The sequence below is a fragment of the Podarcis filfolensis genome (assembly GCF_964270895.1).
Source record: "Podarcis filfolensis genome assembly, chromosome: 14".
NCBI lineage: Eukaryota > Metazoa > Chordata > Lepidosauria > Squamata > Lacertidae > Podarcis > Podarcis filfolensis.
Window position 1 is genome coordinate 36,806,258 of NC_139616.1, and position 27,807 is coordinate 36,834,064.

Genomic DNA, 27,807 nt, shown 5'->3' on the forward strand with positions numbered 1-27,807 from the left:
TATTTCTCTTGCCTGTGGGCCAGCTTACAAAAGCACTGCACGTTGCTTGGCAATTGCAGATTCATTAATGGCAGGTTCCCTTGTCTTCATTAACTTGGTGATCTTCTTTCCAGATTGCAGAGCTGTGTTTTTTTTGCAATGAAGCGATGCGATCCTTTCTTTGGCAAAGTCTCTTGCATGTCACAGGCTCAGGCAGGCCAGAGCTCTCCAATTGACTGTCCTCCCTTCCCAACAGCTGCACTTTGTTTAGGGGAGGAAAGTCTGCTATCTTTTTTTTTAATGGAGGGATTTAGACATCTGTTAATAGTTTAACTGTGTTTTTACATAAAAGAGTGTTTTATTAGCTCTCCAAGACTCTGGCTGGCTCATTGTAAGCTTGTTAACAATGAAATAAACGTTCTTTTGTTTGGGCATTGTGTGCCAGGATCATAACATGGTTGGAATTGTTCTTTGTAAAAATCCATATATCTGTGCTGAACAGCCTTGATCTACTGACCCTGAAAGTGGAGGGGGAGATTTCTAGTGGAACCAGCTGTGACTTTAAGTGGGCAAGCTGGTGAGCCTCTCAAGACATGTTTGTTTAGCGTTCATCCTGATTTGCTTGCACAAAAGCTTACACAGAGGTTAGACCATGTCCGGTCTTCACTGAGCAGCCATTCTGATTTGTTTGTAGAACAGTTATACAACGAGCATTCATCCTGATGTGCTTGTGTGGTGTTAGTACATCTTTCCACTTAACTGTGCGTTCATCCCACACTTTTCAGTGCATTTCCCCATGACTTTCCTAACTGCAAAAGTCTGTTGTTTTATTTTAAAGTGGATTTGTTGCACTAAGGTGATAGAGCACTTTAATCAGCATGCACACTTATTTCTGTGGAAAGCACTATTGCGTATGCTCATGTATTGGCAGACAATAAGTTGATGGGAACCTCTCTGTATTTATAATAATGCACATAGAATTATTCCATTGTTGGGGGTGGGTTTTGTTTGTTTTGCTATTTTTGTGTAACCTGTTATATTAAAAATTATTATTATTATTAACACACATAGAATTCTATATACAGTGGTACCTCAGGTTACGTACTTAATTCATCCCAGAGGTCCATTCTTAACCTGAAACTGTTCTTAACCTGAAGCACCACTTTAGCTAATGGGGGTCTCCCGCTGCTGCCGCACTGCCGCCGCACAATTTCTGTTCTCATCCTGAAGCAAAGTTCTTAACCCGAGGTACTATTTCTGGGTTAGCGGAGTCTGTAACCTGAAGCATATGTAACCTGAAGCGTATGTAACTCGAGGTACCACTGTAGAGGCAATAGAGTTCAGGCAACTCCCAATTTATGCAGCGGTTACGTTCCAAGGCACCACACTGTTTAAGTGAAATTGTGTATATTTGAAACACCTTTGGAAAAGCCTGCAAACACCCTGCCCCACTCCCTTTTGTGACATTTTTGGGTCTTTTCTGGGTTTGGCACAATGCACGGTCGCACACATATCAGATAAACCTAAAATGGTCGGTGCCTGCCCTGGGCTCCATGTATGAGAGTGAGAGAGTAGGTGCTGAGGGTCAGAAGGCAGGAATTATTGCCAGATTGTTCAGTTGTGTTCATGAGGACTAGAAACTTGTCTTTTTTTATTTTAAAAAGACACAATCCAGGATTCAGGTTCTAAACCTGTTAAAAGTTTAGGAAGGCCTCTGAAATTCAAGTTCAGATCATGACAGTATTGTGCCAGCAGTTCTTTCTAATTTTATATTTCTAGACAATTCGTCACTATCTGGATCCTCTTTGGCACCAGCTGGGATCAAAAACCAAAACTTTGGTCCAAGATTTGAAGATTCTCCGTACTTTGCTACAGTACCTGACTCAGTATGACTGCGTCACTTTCCTTAACCTTTTGGAGTCCTTAAGAGCCTCAGAAAAAGCCTTTGGTCAGAATTCAGGTATGAGCAGTCCCCCCCCCCTTTATACAAAGGAATCAGTTGGGTTATTAAAAAAAAGAAAGAGTGAAGTTTTAATTAAAAAAAAACAACACACATGTGCATGAACGTTCCCAAATGTTTTCAGCCAGCCATAAGGCTGTAGGATTTACTGACAGTGAATATATTCAGCCTCCCACTGAACTTCTGTTCCTTGGAAAAGATCTGCAGAATGTTCATACAGAAAACCTGAGTTGTTGTTTCTTCTTTGGTCGATAATTACATAAGACGGACTTAGCTGCAGAAGGAGGAAGAACCTCAGGACATGGAGACTGGGCTTTGAGCAGCTGGAGACATTTGTCAGAAGTGTGGGATCTTTGTGCCCCCTGTGTGGGCCAGTTTTACATGATCCTGGGGCCAGTCCTACTATTAGGCAGAGTGAAGGTTTCACACACACACACACACACACACACACACACACACACACACACACCCTTTTTAGGCTGCTGATTTTGAAAAGAGTTCAGATCTCCACTCAGCCATGAAGCCTGCCAAGGGACTCTATGTCTCTCAGCCTAACCTACCTCACAGGGTTGTTATGAGGATAAAATGGTGAGGGGAGGAATAATGAGAAGCTTGAGCAACTTGGATGAAAGGCATGATGATGATGAGAATAATATAGTGCCTGGAGCTGGCCATATCATCAGCAGTGTCAAGTGAGAAAGCTTCTTCCTGGACTGAGAGAGGAAGCGGGGCTGTGTATGTTCCATGTTTGGTCACACCAGGTAGATTAAATCTGGGCCATCAGGGCAAAATTACATAGACTCACCCCAGTATAACAAGACTGTGCTCTTTGCTCCACTTTAAAGTATTCAGGGCCATATTATATTACTTGTTACCACATTTGCATCAGGGCAGTGTGCTGGGCTGTTTTCCTGTCCCCCCCCCAAAAAAAACCCTTGTGAAGTAGGCTAGCTAGGTTGAGAGATGGAAATAAAAGCATGCTTCTTTCTTCAAAGTTGTTGTTTTTATCCCTGCAAAACTAATTTGAAGTGAAAGGGAAAGAAGGGGGCTAAAGAAATTAGTGGGCATTTTGTAATTGCAGCCACGGATATATATTTGTCTCCCTCCATCTGCTAGGTTGGCTTTTTCTCGATTCTAGTACGTCAATGTTTCTAAATGCTCGGGGCAGAGTGTATCGCCTCCCAGATGACAAAGCAAATAAAAAAAGAAAAGCTGCCGAAAAAGCAGATATCGGAGGAGAAGGAAAAGGTACAGCAAAACCTTTTAATTTATTACCGTAAATAGTAATGGGTGCTTTTATTATGATGATGACATCAGTGTAATTTGCAGGGTACAAGAGGGCATGTCCCTGCCTTGATAATGTCGTAATAATACTGTAAGCTTATTTCATGTTTCAGTGTAAATGGCACAGTGATCAGAGAAGGGAGAATAGGAGTCTGATGTTGAACTCCGTGTTGACAATTAAAGGTAAAGGGACCCCTGACCATTAGGTCCAGTCGTGGCTGACTCTGGGGTTGCGGAGCTCATCTCACTTTATTGGCCGAGGGAGCCGGTGTACAGCTTCCGGATCATGTGGCCAGCATGACTAAGCCGCTTCTGGCGAACCAGAGCAGCGCACGGAAACGTCGTTTACCTTCCCGCCGGAGCAGTACCTATTTATCTACTTGCACTTTGACGTGCTTTTGCACTGCTAGGTTGGCAGGAGCAGGGACCGAACAATGGGAGCTCACCCTGTCACGGGGATTCGAACCGCCGACCTTCTGATCGGCAAGTCCTAGGCTCTGTGGTTTAACGCACAGTGCCACCCGCGTCCTGTGTTGACAATTAGCAAACTCTAAATACACACATACACGCATTTACTTTATCCATGGCAATAACAGAGAGGATTTTATTAAGGCTGAATTTGGACATCACATGAACCCATAGTTAAAGAAGCAAAACAGGAGTTTAAACTTTAGAGGATGTCTAAGTTAGCAAACCATGGTTTGTGATGGAGTGGCAAGCCAGGGGAGCCTTTGCAAGGCACGGTCATTTCCAAGGATTGTTTGGTGCCAAGCCATGTGTTTTCAATGCACTTGGTCCCGGGTTTGATCCCCCAGTGTCTCCAGTTAAAAGGATCTCTGGTAAAGGGCTGTGAAAGGCCCCTGCCTGATATATTGGATGGAGCAATGGTCTGACTCAGTACACAATAGCTTGGTGGGTCTTCACCGACCAGTCGCAGTTGCAGCCGTCACAAGAGGCTGCTGTACTGATTCAGAATTTATGAATCTGCGGCTATGTACACACATTCAAAGCATATAACACCTGCAGAGAATCCTGGGAACTGTAGTTTGTTAGAGCTGCTGGGATTTTTATCTCTCTGGGGGGTAAACTGCAGTTCCCAGAATTCTTTGCAGGGGGTGGGGATGTGCTTTAAATGTAAGGTGTATATGCAGCCTGAGTGTAAGAGGCCAGAAAGCCAACAAGCAGCTCTAAATCATACAGAGCAGGATCCAGACCAAGCTAGGTCCCATTCAGTTAATTCATGCTCAGCTTGTGCTTTCATCCTGGATGTTTGTTTGTTCAACGGGGCACAATCTATGTATGAGTCCCAGGTGGATTCCCCAGCATTCATAAAGCGTCCAAGAAAGGTGTAATGAGAAATTCTTAATTCCCCACTCATCCACTGACCTTGTGTTCCAGACCAGAAAAGGGAGTTGATCCTGGAAAGCAACCCAAAGTGGGAGGCTCTTGGAGAAGTCCTGAAGGAGATTGAAACGGAGAATGCCAACAGTGAAGCTCTGGGTGGGCCAGGTGAGCTGGGAGGGGCAGGGCAGCGGGATGGGGGTGGGCAGAGGCAGTTATTGTTGCTGCTCTTGCTAGAGCTATTATTATTATTCACCAGCAATAATAATATAATACTGTACATGTTACTATCATACTTGCAAAGCAGTTTTTCTTCTTCCCTAAGACTGTTCCCAACAAGAACCTTTACCTCAGTGACTTCTGGAACCTGCAGGATGTTTTGTGTATTATTTAGTTCAACAACGTCAACGTTGATACTGCTTAACATCCATCGGTGTGTAACTGACTAACATTTCCTTAGACTAGACCCCCACCCCCAACATGAATAGGCCTAAGCTAGCCATATCAATCAATTTATATCAGAGTTCACTGGTGCTGCTAATGCAGTGGTTTGACTTCACCCCCAGAGGCGCACTCGATTTTGTCTCGAGACAGACAGATGCCAACTCTTAGTAGGCACTAATGGTTCAATCAGCATTGGTCCTAAAGCGGTCCAAGAGACCTGGAGCAAAGGCATTTGTAATCTTAGAACTGAGGAGTCCTCAAAGGTCACCTGGTCCAGCTCTCTGCCAGTGCAGGAAATCTGCTGCCACAGCATCGCTGAGAAGGTGGCCTTCCAGCCTCAGCTTAGAAACCTCTAGTGAAAGAGAACTTGCCATCTTCTGAGGAAGTGTTAAAGAGCGCTACCATCAGGAAGCTCTTCCTAAGGTTTAGCCAAAAAACTTTTATAACAACAGAGTTTTGGGGGTTGTGTAACATAGCAGGGGGAGGTTTTACAATAGGTTGGGAAAGAAGGGGAAGGTATCAGTTCTCTGTCTCCCTCTCCTGAAGCTTCTCCTGCTTCTGAGCCCCAAACAGAACACTACAGGGTGCCAGAGTCCTGGACAGGTGGTGAGGACGCACTGCACCATTTTATTGTGGGTCCCAACCTTTCCTTCCCCACCCCTTGCATTTTAAGGGGGGGATAGGAATGGGTGATCGGCTTTACGCACCATCCCATTATGGCAACCGTTTCTCAATTGCAGGGCGAGTGCTTATCTGTGCAAGCGACGACCGCACTTGTGCTCAGCTCAAGGAGTACATCACGGTTGGGGCAGAAGCTTTCTTAACAAGGCTGTATAACAAAACCTTTGGGAAGGACAAGGAAGCCAGCGAAGCCTTCCTGAAGGACAGAAGGGCAGCCAAGGGCCGGGGCAACGGTGCCAGTGAACCACGGGCCAAGAAAGCCAGAACGGATTCCTCCAAACCGAAGAAGGCGAAGAAGCCAGAGCTGACCTTGACCCAAATGCTGAACAAAGAGGAGCAGGAAAACCTGGGAGAGGAAGAAGGCTGTGAGGAATTAAGCAGCAGCCAAGAGAGCATTGGAGAAGCCAAGCCCGAAGACCTTCACCTGAACCTCTCCTCGGATGCCTATTATGGGATCTTAAAGGAGCCACTCACTGTGATCCACCCGCTGAACGGCTGTGGGGACCCTTATGCTCTCACTCGCGTCTTGCACGAAGTGGCCCCGAGATACGTCGTGCTGTACGACGCGGAGCTGACGTTTGTTCGCCAGCTGGAAATTTTTAAGGCAAGCAGGCCTGGGAGGCCTCTGAGGTACGTTGAGCCTTGGTGAGGAAAAGGTCACAGTTCAGGGGCAGAGCATCATCTCTGCATTCAGAATGTCCCGTGAACAGCCTGCGGCTGTTTGAAAACCTCTCTGAAAACCTGGAGAGCTGCTGCCAATCAGAGTAGGCAACACTCAGCCAGGTAGACTAGTCGTCTTGACACAGTATGTAGGGCAGCTTCCTATGTCCCTGTGAGGGAGAACCTCCCAAAAGGGATTGCTTAGAATTGCGCACTACTAGACATGACTGCTAGGGTTCTGCCTCTATGGTCTTTGGCCGTATGTCTCTGAATAGCAGTAGCTGGGAATAGAGGTAGAGAGCTGTCGCTCTCAAATCCCACTTCCAAGCTTCCCATCAGCATCTTGTTAGCCACTGTGAGAACAAGATTCTGGAATCGATAGACTTTTGGCCACTGTCTTCTGGATTTGGAGAGGTCTTTGTGTCTTGCCTTGCAGGGTTTATTTCCTTATCTATGGAGGTTCGACAGAAGAGCAACGCTATCTTACTGCACTACGGAAAGAAAAGGAAGCGTTCGAAAAACTCATTCGGTAAGGTGCATCTTGCATGCTGCCCTTGGTAAATGCTGGCCTTTTAAAGGAGGGGCCAGGCACCCCCTGCCAAGGTGCTGGAGTCTTACTACCTGCCCAGAGATGCCAGCCCTGCAGTGTCAAAAAATATGTATTTTGCTTCCGCAGAATAAATCTCCCCCCTTTTAAAGCTGGCAGAATTGTAAAGCTAATTCTGGTGGAAGCCGGTTCTCTGCCAGATCTTCCCCTTCTGCTGGCATTTCTAGCTGCTCGAAAGGCAGAGACTGCACATTGGTTATCCTATTGTTGCTATGCAGCTCTGAGCTCTGGCTTGTTTCATCTTCCCCCACCCACTCCAAGTGTTACCAAGGTAGCAAACTTATGTAAGCAGCTGAATACCGTGAAAGATCGTTATAGACTTATATAATAAAAATGTCAAATTTGCAAAGGGGGAAAAGAAATGTTCCCTTGTATCCAGAGCAAACAACAGAGCCTTGTGACACCTTGAAGATTAACAGGTTGGCTGCTGCAGGAGTGCATGTGGACTAGTGCCCACTTCATTGTCCTTGGGAAGGGACTGTGCATCCAGTGGAAGAACACATCTTTTGCGGGCAGAAGGTCCTTGGTTCAGCTTGTGGCATCTCCAGCTAAATGGATCAGGAAGAAAGTAATGGGGAGAAACTCTTCTTTGCCTGAGACCCCAGAGACCTCTCTACCAACCAGAGCAAACTGACAAAGAAGTCACAAAATATGTAGTAAATTGGACAGAAAGCAGTCTGATACAGTCACAGTATTAAGGACCAGCAGCGTATTTGGCTATCTCTCAAGTTTCCCAGTCATGGTTTTTAGGGGGCAGCGGGGAAGAGAGTTATCCTCAGGAGAAAAAAAAGTCTTTTTTCCTGTTTTCTCTCTCTCCAGGCCATCACATCCCTAGCTGAGCCCCCTCAAAGCTATTAAAGATTCTTTCCCTGAATATTCAGTTCTCATTTTAAAAATAAACATTTTACTTGTAAAGATACGAAGCAAAGTCTTTCAGGCAGAATTTTAACAGATTGATTTGCAAGAAGCAAATCTGTTCCCCTGTTCCAGTTTTCTGGCTAAATGAAACTTAAAATCAGATAAATACGAAATAAAAAAACAATGGTAAAGCATACCCCTGAGACAACCTCCTCAAATGTTATGAATATTGTTCTATGTTATTTAATTAAAGAGCAATCCTAACCCTTGGTTGGTGCTGCTGCTGGGGGATAGGATGTAGCAGAGGTTCCCTCTGCCAGGCTCCCCTGGGTTCAGCCATTGGGGCATGTGCTACTGCCAGTAGCATAAGACCCCAAAACAGAATATTCTGGAGCTGGACCAAGGCCAGTGATGGAGCCACTGGACTTAAAACTGCCATGTTTCCTGTTGAGGGCTGTGCCAGCCTGAGAACTGGCAGAGCAGAAAGGAAAATAAGCTGCACGCACGCACACAGCCACTTCCCTCCTGTTTGGCAGGAACTAACAGGGCTGCAGATCTGGTGGAGAATATGCTGCTCTGTCTTCTCTGCACTGTATAGGATTGCTCCTTTAGTCTTGTTGTTATTGCTGTTACTAATTTATATTATATCCTGCCCTTCCTTCCCGCACCGCCTGGTGTAACGTCAGAAACAGGAACAAGTGTTTATTATGTTTTCTGGCGATCCGGAACCAGGGCTCCAATGTCTTGCTGTGGTTGGTGGAAGCACAGTTAAACTATGGAATAGGATGGCCACCAACTTAGATAGCTTAGTGGCTGCTAGTCAGGATGCCTGTAGACTATCTCCATGCCTCTGAACATCAAGGGATGTCCTGTTTGTGGAAATTCCCTAAACTGATTGGAGGGAGAGGTAGCTTTTGCTCCAACTCAGCAGCAGGGAGGTTTTAGAATTCTAACACATCCATGCTGAAGAAAATACCTCAAACATTTCTGTACATAATTCTTGTTTTTCAGTGAGAAGGCCGGCATGGTGATCCCTGAAGAAAGGGAAGGAAGAGATGAAACAAACTTGGATCTAGTAAGAGATGCAACCCCAGCGACTGCTTCCACTGATACGCGCAAAGCAGGTAAGTTCTTGATATCTATGGGACTATTTTAAAACACACCTTTCAGGTCTTTTGAGCTGAATTTGCATGGACATCTTCAGTGTAATGATCTTTTATTGTGGTCAGACAGTGGGCTGCCAGATCATTTAGGGTCAAACTCAAATGGCCTCTGAATTTCACAGCTCTGAATGGTGAAAGGAGACCATTTTGATTATTTGTGGGGGAGTAGGATTTACTATTGGGGGGGGCCTTACCCCAACAGTAGCAGCCTCCTTCAGTTTCTAAAAAACATCATTTTGCTGCTATCACAAACCATGGCAGAGCTTTCCTCTGAACAGACCAGCTGCTGTTTTCTTTACTTCATAATGCTCCAGACATATTATTTCATTTTTGGGAGGTAGAGGATGGTGACCCCACACCCCATGCCCTGGAATGATGCTGTGTCTGAGGCATTCTTGGGGGGAAATAACAAAGGATGGGCTGGCAAGAGGGAGCCTCTACTCCTATTATTATTACATTGTATTTCTTAGCCGCCTTTCATCAAAAGGTACCAAGGGAGGGGGGCTGTTATAGCATATAGAAAGCCAACATTGTATATTAATATTTTAGACTGCCTTGTTAAACCGCTTAGAGGTTGTTAAACCGTTTAGAGACAAAACTGCAGCTAGAAAGCTAGGATCCAGTGGGTCTCACTTGTCAGCAGAAAGACCAGTACAGTGGTACCACGGGTTAAGTACTTAATTCATTCTGGAGGTTCATTCTTAACCTGAAACTGTTCTTAACCTGAAGCACCACTTTAGCTAATGGGGCCTCCTGCTGCCGCTGCGCGATTTCTGTTCTCATCCTGATGCAAAGTTCTTAACCCGAGGTAATATTTCTGGGTTAGCGGAGTCTGTAACCTGAAGCGTACGTAACCTGAAGCGTATGTAATCCGAGGTACCACTGTATGTCCTCTCTTCCCTGATCCCTTTTTTTTTGTTCAGGTGGCCAGGAAGAGAGGGGCGTGCCGCAAAGCATTGTCGTGGACATGCGTGAATTTCGTAGTGAGCTTCCGTCTTTGATCCACCGTCGCGGCATTGACATTGAGCCCGTGACCTTGGAAGTCGGTGACTACATCCTCACCCCCGACATCTGTGTGGAGCGCAAGAGCATCAGCGATCTCATTGGCTCCCTGAACAGCGGGAGACTTTATACGCAGTGTGTCTCCATGTCTCGCTATTACAAGCGCCCCGTCCTTCTCATAGAGTTTGACCCCAGCAAATCCTTCTCCCTCACTCCCCGGGGATCCCTCCATCAAGAAATCTCGAGCATCGACATTATATCCAAACTCACCCTCCTCACTCTCCATTTCTCCCGGCTTCGATTCCTGTGGTGCCCCTCTCCGTACGTGACGGCTGAATTGTTTGAGGAATTGAAAAGGAAGCGTCCCCAGCCTGATGCAGCTACAGCCATGGCTGTCACAGCAGATTCAGAAAGCCTCCCCGAATCGGACAGATACAACCCGGGTCCCCAAGACTTCTTGCTCAAAATGCCCGGTGTGAATGCCAAAAACTGCCAGGCCATAATGAATCATGTTAAGAGCGTTGCAGAACTCGTAACCCTTTCTCAGGACAAGTTGGCCGAACTTCTGGGCAATGCTGGCAATGCCAAGCAGCTTTATGAATTCATTCATTTGCCCTTTACAGAGGCCGTTTCTCAAGGGAAAAACAAGAGGTGATAAATTGGAGTGCCTTGGCTAATTGCTGTCATGTCTTAGAGCTGAACTGCCCAGTCAGAAAAGCTATCTGCTGTGATCCTCTGGGAACTAGACCACTTCAGAATACAGGTAAAGATGTTAACATGTTGGGATGCTGTCCTATAGCCAAAGCAGCCCGCCCATGGAAAGCTAGCACATTGAGAAGGATAGCTTTCTCCTTGACACACTAGGTTTCCACACCCAGGGATTTCATTTCAGTGAAGTGAAACACTTCACACCTGTGATCTCCCCTTGCCATATCCATTTTCTGAAAGGGATGATCAGTTCCAAATGGTACAATGCCTTGGGAAGTTTTATTGGGCTCTTATCAGCCTAGAAGCTTTTAAATGAAGTGTCTTAAAATTATCATTATTGAATAATAAGAGGTAAAAAATTGCTAGCAATCAATTTTGTATGATGGTGAAATTCTGGGTTGGGGGACCACGGGACACACTGTATCACTCTTTATAAATGAATATTTTGGAATTAAAATGTGTGTGTCTGAGTTGATCGTCTTTTGCAGGCATAAACGTGTGGGGTACATTCCAAGCTTACTGGTATTAGGTTTCATTTCCAGAAACTACTTCTCTCTTCAAGGAACTGATTAGAACAGGAGGGGGCTGACTTTGTTTGCTTATTTACAAGAATTCCTGTTCCATCTGTTTCATGAGTCACTCTGTTTCTGGTGTTCAGGCTGTAGGTGCCGTGGTTTATGTGGCCAAAACTGCATCACCCATGCACAAGAGGATAGGATCAGCAGGCTTGGCAAGTGCCTAAGGCTTGCAGAAGTAATGAAAACATGTAGGGGGTCAAATGGGGGGGGGAGACAACCCAGTAGGGGGACTGTGAATGCTACCTGACAGGTGGGTGGGGCTGGAATCCTGAAAAGCAGCACTCACCCTGCAGTGTTTTGCCGCAGCTCCTGCTTTTGTATTCACAAAGGAAATCTCAGAATCCTTTAACAATTATGGCATTACTGATTGGTGCTTAAACAATCCAAAGTCTGCTGTCGTGGTTAAGAACCTAGCTAGCACCTTGCAGGTCAAACCGAGGTCTGCCTGGTCTAGCATTCCTTTTGGAAGGATTTTGCTAGCAATCAGCAAATAGGAGCTGTTCCAGGTGCAATTGGTCAAAGGTCTGTGGTTTGCTTTTTCCATTGCAAAAAAATCAATTCTCATTGAATTTGCTTCAATGGGAATTTTTGGCATTACAGATTGCAGGAACAAAGAGCCTCAATTGATTAGGGATTGCAAGAGGGACAATAGCTTATATCCACCTTAACACACACACACACCATCCTCATCCAGATTAAGTGTCTTGCATTTGCAATTTGTGTGTGTCAGAGGAAAACTGGGGAGTGCAGAACTCTGCAGTTAAGGTCATGTGTAGTTTCCAATTTTAATTGCAAATACCAAAATGTGAAATTTCCAGTTTTAAGGCCTGGGCAAGTTCAGACAGGTGTACTATTTTTATATGAAGCCTATCCGAACTAGGGGAAGAAGAGAAATTTGATCCATTTTGCACTGAAAGGCAAAGTTACCTAATTCACACATCCTGAAACAAGATGAGAACCAAAACACAGCCATCCTTCAAAATTCACACATCTGAAATTTGTGATGCAGTTCTCCAATCAAGCAAAGTTTACCAAAAAAATTGCATGTCAGGGGACAGTATGCATAACGATGAATGTATTCATGAAAATAACATACAAAAATGCATTATGTTAGGGAAGATTCTTGCAAAGAATGTATATGTTAGTCAAAATGGCATACAAATGCATTAGGAGAAATTTGCCCTAAGATGCTAATGGATTTTCAAGAGGGCTTTTTGTTTTTTTGTTTTGTTTTGCTTTTAAATCACACATTGTTGCAAAAATGTGAAGAACTGGATTTAAGATTGTAAAATTAGAAACTGAGAGAACCGAAATTGACTGATCTTTCCATTCTTTCTCTAAATGAAGTCAGGTAAGGATCATGCCTGCCTTTTAGTATTTTAATTAGGAACTGAAGAGTTGGGGCTTCTCCATCTTTCATTCTTGGAAGACTGCAGGGACATACAAGGAGCAGCACACATCTTTGAGTGTTGTCTTTATTTTTAGCCCACAATCCAGTCTGCAAAAATTGCCTGTGTGGTAGTCATTAAACATTTAATTCTTGGACCCATTGAAACAGACTCCCCATCCCTACTCCGCACACATGCACTCCTGGTCAAAACATTTAAATTATCTGTGAAATATTTTGGCTTTAGTGGAAATCAAACAAAAATGTAAACTTGGGAGTTGAAAGATATCCACTTGGGGCTAGAGGACATGTTATTCCTAGCGGAATATTTCTGTGGATTTTTAATTCTATGTTGTAATAACCCCGAATTTCTTACAATTTTGAGTACCCTCCAAATGGTATATATTTGCAGATTTACCCTTTTCAGAACTTATACCGCAATAAAATGTGTTGCTCTTTTAAAGTAATACAAGACTTGTTGTTTTTTTGAAGAGTTCCCTGTGTTTAACAGCATTATTTTTTTTAAAATACTTGCATTAATATTCAGTAACTATGGTCAGGAACAGAAGGATGATCTGTGCCCTGTCTTCATATAAAAGGAGCAAATGTCCTGAGCATGTGCAGTTTTGCATTTTAACTCGCCCCAAATCATAACACCATCACAACTGCCTTGACGGTAAATCCATTTCCTTGGGAATAAACAGCATTTTGCTGTAGAAAAAGGTTGTGACTTTTATGCAAAGTAGTGCCAAATCTCTTGTTCTGCAAGATGGAGGTGGGCAGACAAGCAGGTGGTCCAGGTAAGCTGCAGAATAATAGGTGAAACAGATCAGCTCCGCCACAACCATCCTGCTCTGATGCCACTGCCTGCTACTTGCATCTTCACTGCACTCGACTGCTGAGACAGAAATGGTGTTGGTATGAGCAGCTGTGGCAAGAGGAGGCTCTTGACAGGTGTGCAGGCCAATCCCCCTCATAACTGTGTAATATCACAGTGATGCCATGTGATTCACAGGTGCGTTGCCCAACCCACCTGTCAAAGCTGGCCTGCAAGGTAGAAATGATCCCTTGTCTAAGGGAATCAAATGGTGGGGTTTGGGGTACTGGGAGGTGGGGCAGTTTGGCAGGAGGTGGTGGTTGGTGGGGCTGGGGAGAAATGTTAGCAGGGGCACAGCACCTAGAGCCCGTGTGCAACACCTCGTGCATTTGATGAAGTGCCATGATAAATTTGTCTTGATTTTAATGTGCTACAGTGCTTTTAATGGATCTTACACTCTCCTGCATTTAAGAGAATGGGAAATGCCCCTTCCAACTTAAGGTGATACCTTGCAGAACAACTTTCATTTTAAAAAAGCTCAAACAGGAGATACAAAAGACAAAACAAAAGCTTGTCCCCCTACAAAAAAAGTATTTGCTATCCAGTAAGGCACAGGTGGGAGGGGACACGGGTGGTCCTGTGGGTTAAGCCACAAAGCCTAGGGCTTGCTGATCAGAAGGTCAGCGGTTCGAATCCCCGCGACGGGGTGAGCTCCCATTGCTCGGTCCCTGCTCCTGCCAACCTAGCAGTGCAAAAGCATGTCAAAGTGTAAGTAAATAAATAGGTACTGCTCCAGCGGGAAGGTAAATGGCGTTTCCGTGCACTGCTCTGGTTCGCCAGAAGCGGCTTAGTCATGCTGGCCACATGACCCGGAAACTGTACACCAGCTCCCTCGGCCAATAAAGAGAGATGAGCGCCGCAACCCCAGAGTCGGTCACGACTGGACCTAATGGTCAGGGGTCCCTTTACCTTTACGGCACATAAAGCAATGGCATCCGTCAAACTTTATGAGGGCAAAGACTTCTATGACTAGGGTTTGACCACTGAGAACACTTCTTGCCCTTTAGAACCATTTATCTGTGTGTACACTAATGCATGCAAAATCAAGTAGAACTCCTAGGGATTCATTCCTCCACCAAGATCTCAAAAGTCAGACATGCTATTGGACTCTCAGTTATGCAATTGGACTCCCAGCTCCCATCAGCCCCAGCCAGCTTGTTCAGGGATGAGAGAGATGCAGTCTAACAGCAGCTGGGGAAGCACAGCTTCCCCACCCCTGCTTTAACCAGATCATGGTCCTTGTAATACAAAGATCTCAAGGCTAGCCCCTGTTAAATTTGACTCTCTAGTAGGAGGATTGTTCAGAATCCTAGTCGTCCCCTTCTATTTAAAGCTCCCACTGAGTGTGTGTCGTGCTCCCACCAACCCACAGAGCCTTGCTAAATATTGCAATAGCACACTAAAAACAAAACTGAGACCATTAATCTAACTCATAACACAGTCCTTGTTTCTTCTTAATAGTCAGGAACAACACAGCATCTTGAACATGTACCTACCCTCTGTACACTGAATGAAGGCAGGAGGACAGATCTTGGAAGCAGTGATACACTAGTCCTGTGTAAATGGGGGCTGCTTATTTATTGCCCTCCCCTTTTCTCCCACTTCAGCTGGTGTAGAACCATGACAAATGGGCAGGGCCAACAAAGCCTAATAATAGGAGTTGGCACATCCCAAAGGCCAAAGGGGAAAAAAGGAGAGGAAGCATTCTGCTGTAGGGACCTGCATCTGCAAATCCACAGGTCTGAAGAGAGGAACATTTAAGCACAAGATCAGCTTTTCAATGGAAAAGAATGATCCACTTCAACTTGCATAATAGATGGTCTAAATAATGACACACACACAGTGTGCTGTAGGATTCCAAACATTACTTTTGCATAGCTGTCAACTTTTCCCTTTTTTTAAGAGAAATTCCCTTATTCCGAATAGGATTCCTCGCAAGAAAAGGGAAAAGTTGACAGCTATGCTTTTGGTTTGGTTTGCACAGCAGCTGCATTATTCTATAGGCCTCCTCTTTTTAATACATACCACAGAAATTCTCAAGGTCTTCCCATTCCCCAAGTTATCCTCACCTTTGGTGAGATCCAGAAGAGCTCTTTTTCTGTTTGTTTGTTTGTTTCTCCCCCTTATGTATGTTTGTTCATTTGTTTCAAAATTAATTGATGAGGGGAAATGGAATGGAGTTTCCTGTAAAAGGACATGGTTAGCTTCTCTCAAACTCCTGAACAGGAACCTCATGCTGCAACATGTTCTTGCAGGTCCCGCTTAAGAACACTTTCTTTTGAGTAAGCCCTGTTGAACTCAGTGGGGCTTCCTTCCCACTGCATAGGATCAGGATGCAGAAAGTGTTCTGGAAGAACCTCAAAGAGAAAGTATTGTGACTCATACTATAAATGCAAAAGGCGCTGCCTTCAACAAGAGGCTACTAGTCTTCCGATAATGAATGTCTTCCAGAAATCAAGAGGCAAAACTGTGTTCCATTGTTTGGTTAACATTATCAGACTACAGCTCTGGGTTCCTCTTAAAAATTACCTCACTATTTATTCTGGGTCTGGTCTGCAAATAAAACAGTTTCTATATATAAAGCAGGAGTTGTTCTTAGCTTACGTTTCCAGGCGTCATTTTCATAGATACAGGCAAAGTCTCATATTACCAGCGCAGAGAAGTCACGCCTGCTGGTGTGTAAGAACTGTTGTTGATTTAAGGCAGCTCCCCCAGTGACATTTCTCAAGAGCAAATCCTGTGGAAGAAAAGGAGTACAAATACTTTTTTAAAAAATGCAGTTATGCATGTGGCTGGCCTGTGAAGTGCAATGCATTCAGCTGGGTAAAGGGTCACCACTCTTGGGGGGCCTGTTGGGGCCTTTGGGAATCTTAAGAATGGGTACCAGTCACAAAATGGCTGCCATGGGGATGTAATACAATGCAAAATGCCCATTGTGGGATATGTAACATAACATCAAATGGCTGTCACACCTAAAAGAGCAGAAAAAGAGGACCACACAATGGTGTGTGAGTGCCCCCCTCATCAGCTATCCCCATCAACTGCGGTGGGGGGACTTGTACTACCTCAGCTACCGCCATGTTTGCCCCAGAGATATGCTCTTTGCACCTCTCCTCATGTCAGAATGCAGACCCTCCAAGGGCCCCAATTTTCCAGGGACAGACCCAGATTTACAGAAGCTGTCCTGGTTTCTGATTTGATCCTGGAATGTCCCGCTTTTACTTAGGATGTCCCTATTCCTGGGGTATTGGGGACAAATTCAAGATGGCAGTCAGAAGCTGCTCAGCCCCATAGTGCCAATCTCTCTTCGTGTGTGAGGGGGATGGCAGGTGTCCAGCACCTGCCCGAACATGCCTTGTGCTAACACTGGGCTTGTCCATTACACAACTATTTTAGGGAAAGGTCGTCACTCAGTGGTAGGGTATCTGCTTTGAATACAGAAGGTCCCAGGTGCAGTTTTCAGCATCTCCCCATAGGGCTGGGGAGACTCCCTGCTTGAAACCCTGGAGAGCTGCTACCAGTCAGTGTAGACAAGACTGAGTTAGATAGACTAATGGTCTGACTTTGTAGAAGACCGCTTCTGGTGTTCCTATGTACTTGCAAGTATGTCCAACTGGGAGCTCTGATGCAGTAACTGTGTAACTTAGCCTTACTCTAACTAGAAGCAGACTTGCAGCCCCACTCTGAATTTAAATACTTGTAGGACTGCCTATAGTCCAGTGCATTAGATGAGATTATTTTATATTCATAGACTGCTGATGGCTAGTTGCTGCAATCGCTTGTGTTCCTCCTTCTAACTGTGTTGAGCTGGTTAAAAAAATGTGCCAATAACACTTTCTGTTCATATATTAAATAGATTGAAAAATGCCTCCCATGTGAGTGGTTACTTTATAATCTTTGTGGAGTTAGAACAGGGAAAACATATTTGCTATTAATAGCAGATGGCAAGCTAAAAAGATGTGATAAAAGCTTCATAACTCATCTCTTCTGAACAATGTCAACCTGTCGTGTCTAACAGTGAAATCCGGACCGGGCCAGTTACCAACATCCCGATTGGTCACTATGAAAACAACTGCAGTCCAAGTTCATCTAGACAGCAAACTGGATTGAATTCACTCTGGATAAGATGCCACACTAAAAAAAACACACATGGGGGGGAGTACTATAGCACCACTAGAGGAGTGACAGCTAAAAAAATGTTAGAGCTGTATATCCAAGGGGTAAACTGGGCTTAGTTTTCTCTTAGGATGCTTGTTCTGTTTTTCATTTTGTTGCTAGGACTGAGTGTTCTCTTCCTTTTGCTAAAGCCTCCATGCAAAGCCTTTCAATTCAGCTGAGAAAGAAGATATAAAAGCTGTTCATTAAAAAAAAAAAGTTTGGCACCAGAGTTGTAGTTAAAGTAAACTAAACCTCAAAGTATTTGAACTTCTTTTCCCCTGGTATCCTGGCTGTTATAAAATGTATTTCCATTATTATCATGTTCTAGTGACCCTGAGTGATACTCAGTTCTGCATGGATTCCTGCTACTCCAATGGGATTGCTCTTCCCTGCAGCCCCCCACATGCTGACCAAATCTGCTGCAAAGGCTGGGGTGGGGACCCTGCAGAACAATTTTGGGGGCTGCAGAGGATAGAAGAGAAGGGAAATCCAGTCACACATCACTGGATATCACTCTCTATACTTTCTTTTACAAGTATTTATTGATTGATTTAGATTTATTTGGAGCACCTCCTAACATTAATCAGTTGGCATGGAAGAATCTCATGCATTTTGGTTTCTTCAGTTTCTCATTTTTCCAGTCCTACGTTTAGATCCCTACATTTCCATACATGGGTGTAGCCAAGGGGGGGAAGCTGTCCCTCATAATCAATAAAACTCAATTAAAATACATAGCAACCTGAGGTTCTCCCCGCCCCCAACAAAAGGCCTGCCCCCCTAACAAACATTCTGGTTATGCCCATGTTTCTATACCAGTTTGCAATTTTTGTTTTCAAGTTCCCATTACAATTCTTCAGCCTTTTTGTGTGAATGTATCCTACTATATACTGTACACATTTTTATATGTGATTTTGTCTAATAAACACATTTTTTGCAAAGCATTTCAACCTAATATGCATTTTTGTATGTTATTGTTGCTAATGTGTGCCTTTATATGCACATTTTACCCTAGCACGTGCATTTTCATACATATTACTTGGCTGGAGAACTGCGTTGCAAAATTCTAATAAGCTAATTTCAAATGACAGTTTTGTCTCTGTTTGCATATCGTTTCAGAATTAGAAAAGTTTGCCTTCAGATGTGAACTGAATAGAATTTCTCCCCCATCCCTATAACCGGAGAACATTTTTCTTTTGATAGCATTCCTTCTATTTCCAATGTTCAGGCTGTGAGCGCCGCTGCTTGTGTAGCCAAGAGTACCACACACATACACATGAGCGGAGGTATCAGTAGGGTTGGTGGAACTCTAAGACTTTCAGAAATATTAAAAAATAGGAGTACACTAAAAAATAGGTACACCAAAACAGTATGATGAAGATTGAGTTTGCTCAGTGGACACAGAATGCTGACTATTTTGTGTAGAAAATGAGTGGTGGTTGTTGGTGGAACAGATGGGATTCTAAACAGCAGCATTCCACACAGCAATACTTTGTTGCCTCTCCCACTTGTTATTTGTGGAATCCCTAAAGCTGTGTTTTAAGCAAATATGCAGCCCTGTCTGATGCCTATTTATTCTGAGATCTCTAATGTGGTGCCCTCCAAATGTTGCTGGACTACAACTCCCATCATACCATGACCATTGGCCATGCAGGGGCTATAGTCCAACATCTGGAGGGTTACTCCTGGAGTAATTAGAAACAGTGATAAGTTTGCTTTTGTTGTTGTTTCTTCCTCCATTACAACCTCTTTTCCTTCTGTGCTGTGTCTTTTAAATTGTAAATGTGAGGTCAGTGACTGCTGATCGGTTACTCTGGGAACTAGCTACTCTGGGAAATGTTTTCAGCTGAAGCACATGATTAAACACTTTAAATAAACAGGAGACACAGGCTTTCCCTGACCACTAATATTTGTCCCCAATGTCTTGTCTACTCCAGATAGACCTTGCTATCATGAACTGGCAGGACAACAGGAAGGAGGAAGAGGATCCTAGCGAGAGGTGTAGCTGGGACTGGGACTGAGACACACTGGGGCAAGCTGTGGATGGGGAAGGAGATGTTGGTGTAGTAGGAAGGTGATGGATGACGAGGGGATGGGGGCCAGTGCACAGGACCCAGTGCCACAGGACCCATCACCAGAGCCAGAGGGGCCCCTGTCCCCATGAACACAGCGGGCTCTAAGGCACAGGGAGCAGCAGGAGTGGTGCTCCAGGAGACTAAGGCAGGCAATGGCCCACAGCCCAGCTCCCTAGCTGGCCAGGTGGGGCTTGCTAGCTCTGGGAGGAAGTGTGTGATTCCTCAGTTGGATTTGGCTTGGAACAGGTGAGGGTCACATGCCTCATCAAGCCCAGATGCTGCAATCAGCATGCAAAGTATAAAAAAGGCAGCATGTTGACGGATCTTGGCTTTGATGCTTCAGGATCTCTGTTGGACTGCTTCAGTTTGGACATGTGGATTGACCCTGGTCTGGGGACTTGACATACTGACTTGCTTCCAGGTAGGCTAGGGGTTCAGGACACTGGCCTAATTAACCACCAATGGACCCTGTGAGAGCTAGCATACATATTGTTAGAGATTTGGAGTAAAGCCTATAAATTAGTAACTGCCAGGGTTTTGATTAATGCTTTGGGCCATGCTGTAAGATTTGGACTCTCACCATGCAGACTGAGGGTGTAAATAGATGAATAAATCCTATTTCTTAAAGCATGACAGCCTCCATTGTGTCTTCTGTTCTCCAAAGGGACACAGACCCTGTGTGAGCGTCTGAGATCCCATGTGCTCTTGCCATGGCTTGGCAGAGAGAGGGACTGGCACTGGGCTTTTGTAACAATAATTTTGTAATTGATTCAGAAAGTGGTAATTGCAGCTCTAGAACCCAGGAAAACTTTCCATGGTCACTATGATCATGTAATCTTTTCATGGTTGCTATGACAATGAGGTTCTGAGCTGGTGTGACCAATTGTGAAGCAGGCTGGAGGTTCTGAACTTGCTCATTGACTTTTTGAACTTGACTGCAGGCAGACACCCTTTCAAGTTCTTGCTAGTTAGTCCCTGTTGCATCAACTTCAGTTCCAGTATGCCTGCAGCTGAGCTCATTGCTGCTTACAAATCATGGAACTTGAAAGACTGCTCAAAGTGTTGACCACACAGCCACAGACATGAAGGGAAAACAGACCACCTGTATCAAAAATTTGAGAGTAGATTCTGGCCCCATTGGGATGCCCAAAGACAGCGCTAAGCTAGCCAGTCTCTCTCTCCTGATCTGGATGTATTCCTGCTCTCTTGCAGAATGTCCAAAGTGATGTCTTTGCCTCCATGTACCCATGCTTCCTACTGTGAGGTGCAATATCCAGCTCTTCATTTATTATTCTTATTCAGAGCCATCAACACACATTTACAGAGTTTAACAGACTTCTGTAAACAAAAATAAAAAAGATCTCTCTGTCCCCAAGGAGCTTTCAATATAAATTATGAGAGTGGGAAGTCAATCTTGCCTGCTTACCCGCCATTGGACCCTGAGAGAGCTACCAAACTTGTATTGATTCAAAAACTGGCAGTTGCATCTGGGGATTTGAGGGTAGTGTATGTTTACATGGTCACTGTGACAATGAGGTTCCAATCTAGCCCAGCCCATTATGAAACTGGGTGCAGGTTCCAATGTTTCTGCTTACATTTAAAATCTCCTATAAACTTCTTCAGTGCAGGGAGAATTTATATAGAAAATAATATATTCAGGATCAGGAGCACTTAAAACCTCCTGGACTCTCAAGTTGGCTGCCCAGCAACCAGAAACACAGGACATCTATTAGTAGTATTATCAGTGCCACACTTTTATCTAGTGCTTTTCTATATGTGCTTTAAACGTATGCATCTCCTCCTACCCAACTTTTTTGGGGTAGTATTTGTGAATAAGAAGAAACAAAAGGACCAGGATGCTACACCATCTTTGGCAAGGATTAGAAAATGGGATTGCCTAATTAGATATACTCCAGGGTAAAACACTCATGGAACATTTCCCCATTCCATATGTATGGTTTCTTTTTCTGAGATCTAATAATACACCTTTTATCTTGATTTTGGTTTTGGAAACTGAAAACTGGCTCCATACTTTCTTTTGAGAAGCCCGTTTAGTTCTGCAATAAAGTCAGGTTATTTTCTTATGATTATTTTTGGAAAAACACAATTGTTAAGGACTTAAAGGAGACTCAATGGTAATACTTTTGTTTACAGAAATGCTAAACTAATCTGGCTGCTTTCCTCTGGACATTTTCTTCAAGCTCTTGCACATAGTTTGTCAGCATAACTAATGCTAAATTCAACTGCATTTTCCATCAGGAACACACCACTTTGGGGGTTCTTTGGTCTGAAACAGATGAACAAGTGGGGATCTGTAACAAAATGCTTTGTATCCTAGTAGCTAAGATCCCTTCCAGGCGTCCTTTTTATTGTGTATTCATTGTGATTTGTGCTCATCATGCTTTTGGGGAAGTAACACGCAACCCCACTTTCAATATTGTTTGAGCTTGTAAACATTTGGGGTGGTCACTCTGTTTCATTTCCAATCACTGCATATTCCGTATCACAGATTTTATTTTTAGACTTGCTTGTGCTATGCTGCTGTCCCTCCAGATAATAATAATGTGGTAGCACTGGGGAAACACTGTAGAAAAACCTAAAGCAGAATAAATCCACTATTATTGTGTCCATCTCAATAGGATTTACCTCTGAACAAACATGGATGGGGTTTCATTGTTGTTGTTTAGTCGTTTAGTCGTGTCCGACTCTTCGTGACCCCATGGACCAGAGCACGCCAGGCACTTCTGTCTTCCACTGCCTCCCGCAGTTTGGTCAGACTCATGTTTGTAGCTTCGAGAACACTGTCCAGGGGTTTCATTGCTGGTAACCAAAAGAAGTTCACGATCTCTTAGCCTAACCAACCTAAAAAAAAAATCAAAGGGGAAGAACCCCCAGCTCTGTGGAGGAATGGACAGGTGTTTAAAATGCAGTAAATACTGTTATAGAGGGTTCTTAAACCATAGAAATTTAAAAATGGTAGGATTTTGATTATTTGGAGTACTGAAGGGAAGATTGCAGGCGAATGGGCAAAATACAGGCTAAGATTGCTTTCCACCTGGGATAGAGGCATTAACATGACAAAAGGTGTTGATGGCCCACCTGAGAGCAATCTTGGGCCTGGGCAGACTGCCAGAGTAACTGAGTGTGAAGAAACAGGAAAAGAGTGTCTTTAGCAAGGTGTGCTGGGAACAAGGGGGAGAAAAAAGGGAGTGATTGATCTTGGACTGGCTGGGAGAGATGCCTTTGACTTCAGTGCTGCACTGCTGTGGGGAACAAACTCCTCTTGAAATGAACATGTAAGATCTGGACTCTCTCCATGTGGACTGTAGGTGTAAATATGTGAATAAATAATACTTCTTAAAGCTACAACAGTTTCTGCCATGCGTTAAATTTTCCAAGAGAACATAGACTCTGTGTGAGTGCCTGGAACTGCCTGGAATATTGCAAAGAGTGGGGGTGGGGGCATCCAACTTTTGTGACAGGAAAGGTGAGAAATGGAGGATATAGGCTGGGTATTGGAGCTAAGCAAATAACCAACTCAAATTCATATATGTATTTGTAGCCAAGTGAAATGGCTATTTGATTTTAAAAATAAAGTGCCCAACATTTACAACACACTCCTTTGGATTCCATGACAAAAGAAATACAGGATATAAATGTAAGTAAATAATAGCAAACCCTTGACCACTATGCTTTTAAAAATTAACAATCAAACAACCCTTAGTTCTGTACAATCGCTATCACAGATAAGATAGCCACTGATTTCTGGCAAGGTCTCAAACACCTTTGTAACATCTGTGTAACAGGAAGGAATTCATTAGGCACAGCATTTCCTGTCTCGATGATGGTTAACAATAGGAAAATTTTGCTGCTTGAATGTGTGCTAACCACATAGATTTATGAAAATATGAAGGCTGGAGGAAAATTTCACCTTTAACTGCACTGACTGTGGATTAAAACAGGAAGAGGAAAGAGGAGGCAACTAATTTGCAGTATGTGACCCTGAGCATGTGCAGGTTTGTAGCTCTTTTGAAAGATTTGTGGCATCTGTTTTTTGTGGCCTGAAGCAAGGTCCTGAGGCCACCAGAGCATCTGTCGCAACAGGCGAGATCCCATTAATTTCAGTGGGTCTACTCCTGGTAGGACTGTTGGCTACACAGCCAAATAAATCTCTTAAAGCGCAATCCTAACCAGGTATGGTGAAAAGGAAATTCTGTTAGTTTTTTAAGTTTTCAAAACTTTTATTATGAAGTTAAAATAACAATCCAGTTAAGAAATATGAAATAAAAAGCCCCCCCCCCTTAACATCGAATTCACTGTGTAGTCTTATGAGAAAGTTATGAGGTAATGGCTGGGAACCGTCGTTTGTTTGTTCGTTACATTTCCTCCCTTTATTGTACATCCTATTAAATTCAATGCTGCTCTCTCCCAGGTAAACGGGCTTAGGGGTTGCGGCTTGTGCCTTTTAAGGTGCCGCAAGCCTTTCCTCGAGCGCTCCTAAACATTTCGTTTATACGCATTTTGGTTTCGTGAGGAAGGAGGGAAACGCTTTAAAGAAGCTTCCCAAGTGTGAGGTGGCTCCGGCTGGCATTACTAGCACCTTCGCGCAACTTGTGCCAACTCGCCTCAGAAAGTTACAAAAGAAGCTGGAGGTGGAAAGGGTGGGGGGGTGAAAAAAGGTGGGAAAACACCCGGATGGAAGAGGTGGCGCCAAGGGCAGCTCTCTCCCCACCCCCCTCTCCCCGAGGAAAGCCAACGGTTTTAGCGCGAGGGAGCGTCGCGTGCCTTCCCCTCCGCAAACACCTTTGCCCGCCTGGCACTTCGGCGCTGAAGCGACGCCCAATCAGCCGAGCGCGCTGGGTCTCCCCGCCACGCCCACCAACGCACCCCCCCCCCACCGGCTCTCTCGCGCACGGTGCTCTCCCCTCTCACCCTCCCACCTCCTCCTCCTCCTCTCCTCGACTTTTGTAAACTCTCGCCGCCAAAGCTCGCGAGAGGACATGTCCGCGGCTGTAGCGTCCAGAGAGGGTGAGTGAGGGGCGGACTTCGGGTTCGCGGCGGGGTTCAGCTGACGAAGGGGAGGAAAGGGCGTAATGTGTGTAACTCTATATTTTTGAGAGAAATTATTTTTTCCCTCTTTCCCATCTTTTTCGTTCTCCCCACCCCACCCCCACCCCGCGACGGCGGTGGCAGCGCAGGCTTGAGGCGAAGGGTCGCGGTTGTGCGGGGGGGGTGGAGAAGGGGGCGACGTTTCTCCACCGAGCCCGAGCGCGCGCGCGCGCACGCGACACACACACACACACACACAGCCGTTCCGCGGTCTTGGTTGTTTGCGCGAGCGCCTGCAGATTGTGACCTCGGGGTCCAGAGGGGGCGGGGCTTCCAGGAGGCTGCGAACTCCACGGGGACCCTCCCCAGAAGTGGCTGCATTTCTGGAGCCTGCAAAATTGCCGCCGGCGTCGGGTCAACGCGGGTTAGGCTTACATACGTGTGTATGTGTGTGCCAGCACGCGCGCCGCAGGGTCTTAATTTTCGGGTTCTTTGGTACTATGACAAGGTGCGGGGAGGGGAAGAGGTGGAACCACTAGGTAGGATGGCGCCCTTCCCAAAAGTCAGCAGGACTGATCATGGGCGTCGGTGGTTTTAGGGCCGACAGTGACGTACCTGCTGTACCTGGAAACTCAAGGAAAAGGGTCGTAACGCAGTAGTACTGCATCCTCTTTGGCCAGCATCTCCAGATCGGGTTGGGAACAGGGCTGCCAGCCTGAATAACATTTTTTGGGGGGGGGGCAGGGTAAGCACGGTGCTCTCCCCTCTCACCCCTGCATAATAGATGGCGTGCACCCGCAACGTTTGCCCATCAACTGGGGGGGTGCTAGCACCCTCAAATATTTTGTTTGGGGAAGGTGAAGGGACCTTGGCCCTCAGGAGTTGGCTCCTTTTGGTGGGGAAGTCTCCTGCCTGAGAATTATTGCCAGTCAGGGTAGACACTTCTGAGCTAGATGGGCCAGTGGTTTGTCTCAGAATAAGGCAACTTCTAGTATTCCTGTTCTTACATCCTTCAGGAATTGTAGCAGAATTTTAAAACACACACATGCAGAGTATCATAATCATAATAGACCATAGCACATAAGGAGAGCTTTGCTGGGACAGGCCAATTACCTGTTCTGGTCCAGCATCCTATTCTTGCAGTGGCCAACCACATGCCTATGGGAAACCTGTAAACAGGACCTGAGCGCAACACTACTCTCAATTCCTGTGGTTTCAAGCACAGTACAGTACACTATTTAGAAGCAAACTGCCTCCAGCACAATGTAGTGCAGGGATAGTCAACACGGAGCCTTCCACATTTTGTTAGATATACAGTGGTACCTCGGGTTACAAATGCTTCAGGTTACATACGCTTCAGGTTACAGACTCCACTAACCCAGAAATATTACCTTGGGTTAAGAACTTTGCTTCAGGATGAGAACAGAAATCGTGCAGCAGCGGCGCAGCAGCAGGAGGCCCCATTAGCTAAAGTGGTGCTTCAGGTTAAGAACAGTTTCAGGTTAAGAACAGACCTCCAGAACGAATTAAGTTCTTAACCTGAGGTACCACTGTACTCCAAATCCTGTCAGCTCCAGCTAGCATAGCCAATGGCAAGGATGATGGGAGTTGCAGTCCAACATCATGTGGAGGTCATTGTGTTGACTATTTCTGGTTTAGTAGTTAGAATGACCAGGGCTCAAGTTCCGAGCCACATACTTGCAAGGTGAGGATCATACAGAGAGAGCTAGCGCAGTGTACATTGCCTCTAAACATCAGAGATGGGACAGGATAAAATGTAACAAGTAAAGTAAAATAAATTTATGGTGTACTTTTAGTATTCAAAAAGTACTTTTTATACAACAGGACAAATATATGCATTACTTGTCTAGTGAATGACTTGTGAGCCTGTCCCTTCAAAAGATGAGAATTTTTCATTGGGACTAGGGAATCCTGAAATATTTCAGTTCACATTGCTTGGAAAAGTTTATATCTGGTGTATGGAAAATATGCAAGTAGCTATGCTTTTCAGTAACAATATTAACCCTAATGCTTGAGAATTTTAAATGAACAATTTTGTGTCAGTGGAAGTTTTGCCATTTTACATGGAGTTGCAAGGGGAAGAAAATTGCTGCAATCAGTATGAAGGGAACTATGTGCTTTCTGTTGAATTCTCTGGGGCCCTGTGTTTCTGTTCTCTTAATTTCCCCAACAATTTGCCTGTGCTCTTTTACTGAGGAAAGTAGCTCTACCACTTTATTCACCTGATTTGGCCCTGATCTAGCTGTTTGCATGTGTAGCAGTGGGTGCTAACAGCCAGAGCTGTATGTATCTATGTCTACAGTGGTACCTCGCAAGACGAAATTAATTCGTTCCGCGAGTCTTTCCGTCTTGCGAGTTTTTTGTCTTGCGAAGCACGGTCAAGTCGCAACTGCACCTCTTCAAGCGGTTTTAAGAAAAAGGAAACAAACTCGCAAGACGTTTTCGTCTTGCGAAGCAAGCCCATAGGGAAATTCGTTTTGCGAAGCAACTCAAAAAACGAAAAACTCTTTCGTCTTGCGAGTTTTTCGTCTTCTGAGGCATTCGTCTTGCGAGGGGTACCACTGTACTCAGATTAGCAGGGATATGACTGACCACTGAGACTGTGGATACCTCAGTTGGTAGAGTGTGATACTCTTAATCTTGAGGTTGTGGGCCTAAGCCACATGCTGGCCAAAAAGATTCCTACATTGCAGGGGGTTGGACTAGATGACCCTTGGGAGTATCTTCCAACTCTGCCAGTCTATGATTCTATGAAAAGGTGGGGAGCCGAATCTAAATGTCTGCATCCCTCAAGACACAACCTTAGCACTGATGGAATATAGATTGGGGCGAGGTAGAGATGGCCTGCTGCTGACAGTATTGCTTTTCCCTCTTGTCTTAAATTGAGCTTTATAACTTTCACTTACGTTATCAAAACATCTTTTTCATTTTTCATTTGTGAGAGGTGGGGGATTTATTCTATTTCACTGATTAAGAGG

The 27,807-nt window shown here is 44.8% G+C and overlaps 2 protein-coding genes and 1 long non-coding RNA gene across 10 annotated transcripts in view; 2 read left to right on the forward strand and 1 right to left on the reverse strand.

Annotated features, from left to right (window-relative positions):
• ERCC4 (ERCC excision repair 4, endonuclease catalytic subunit) overlaps positions 1-11,144 on the forward strand; it is a 21,836-nt gene extending 10,692 nt beyond the window's left edge. For both annotated transcript variants that reach the window (XM_083585040.1, XM_083585039.1), the window contains exons 5-11: positions 1,759-1,939; positions 3,056-3,187; positions 4,622-4,732; positions 5,749-6,319; positions 6,786-6,878; positions 8,826-8,938; positions 9,901-11,144. In XM_083585040.1, coding sequence (XP_083441166.1) covers positions 1,759-1,939; positions 3,056-3,187; positions 4,622-4,732; positions 5,749-6,319; positions 6,786-6,878; positions 8,826-8,938; positions 9,901-10,634 — 1,935 coding nt within the window. In that variant the 3' untranslated portion in view covers positions 10,635-11,144. The remainder of the gene's footprint in view (positions 1-1,758; positions 1,940-3,055; positions 3,188-4,621; positions 4,733-5,748; positions 6,320-6,785; positions 6,879-8,825; positions 8,939-9,900) is intronic.
• Positions 11,145-12,323: 1,179 nt separating this feature from the next.
• LOC310749023 lies at positions 12,324-24,504 on the reverse strand. Of its 2 annotated transcripts, none has more exons than XR_014541431.1 (3): positions 24,385-24,504; positions 16,134-16,266; positions 12,324-12,776 (listed from the first exon to the last, which is right to left on the reverse strand). It is a non-coding gene; the product is annotated as an uncharacterized lncRNA (long non-coding RNA). The 2 variants fall into 2 exon arrangements; XR_014541432.1 differs by lacking the exon at positions 24,385-24,504 and adding an exon at positions 22,406-22,438.
• Positions 20,042-27,807, forward strand: part of MRTFB (myocardin related transcription factor B) — a 95,550-nt gene continuing 87,784 nt past the window's right edge. Inside the window, exon 1 of one of the 6 annotated variants that reach the window (XM_083584925.1) lies at positions 20,042-20,180. In XM_083584925.1, the coding sequence (XP_083441051.1) occupies positions 20,094-20,180 (87 nt within the window). In that variant the 5' untranslated portion in view covers positions 20,042-20,093. Of the gene's footprint in view, positions 20,181-24,659; positions 24,788-25,201; positions 25,317-27,807 lie in introns of those variants that run through there. The other 5 variants (XM_083584929.1, XM_083584928.1, XM_083584933.1 and 2 more) reach the window with 5 other exon arrangements.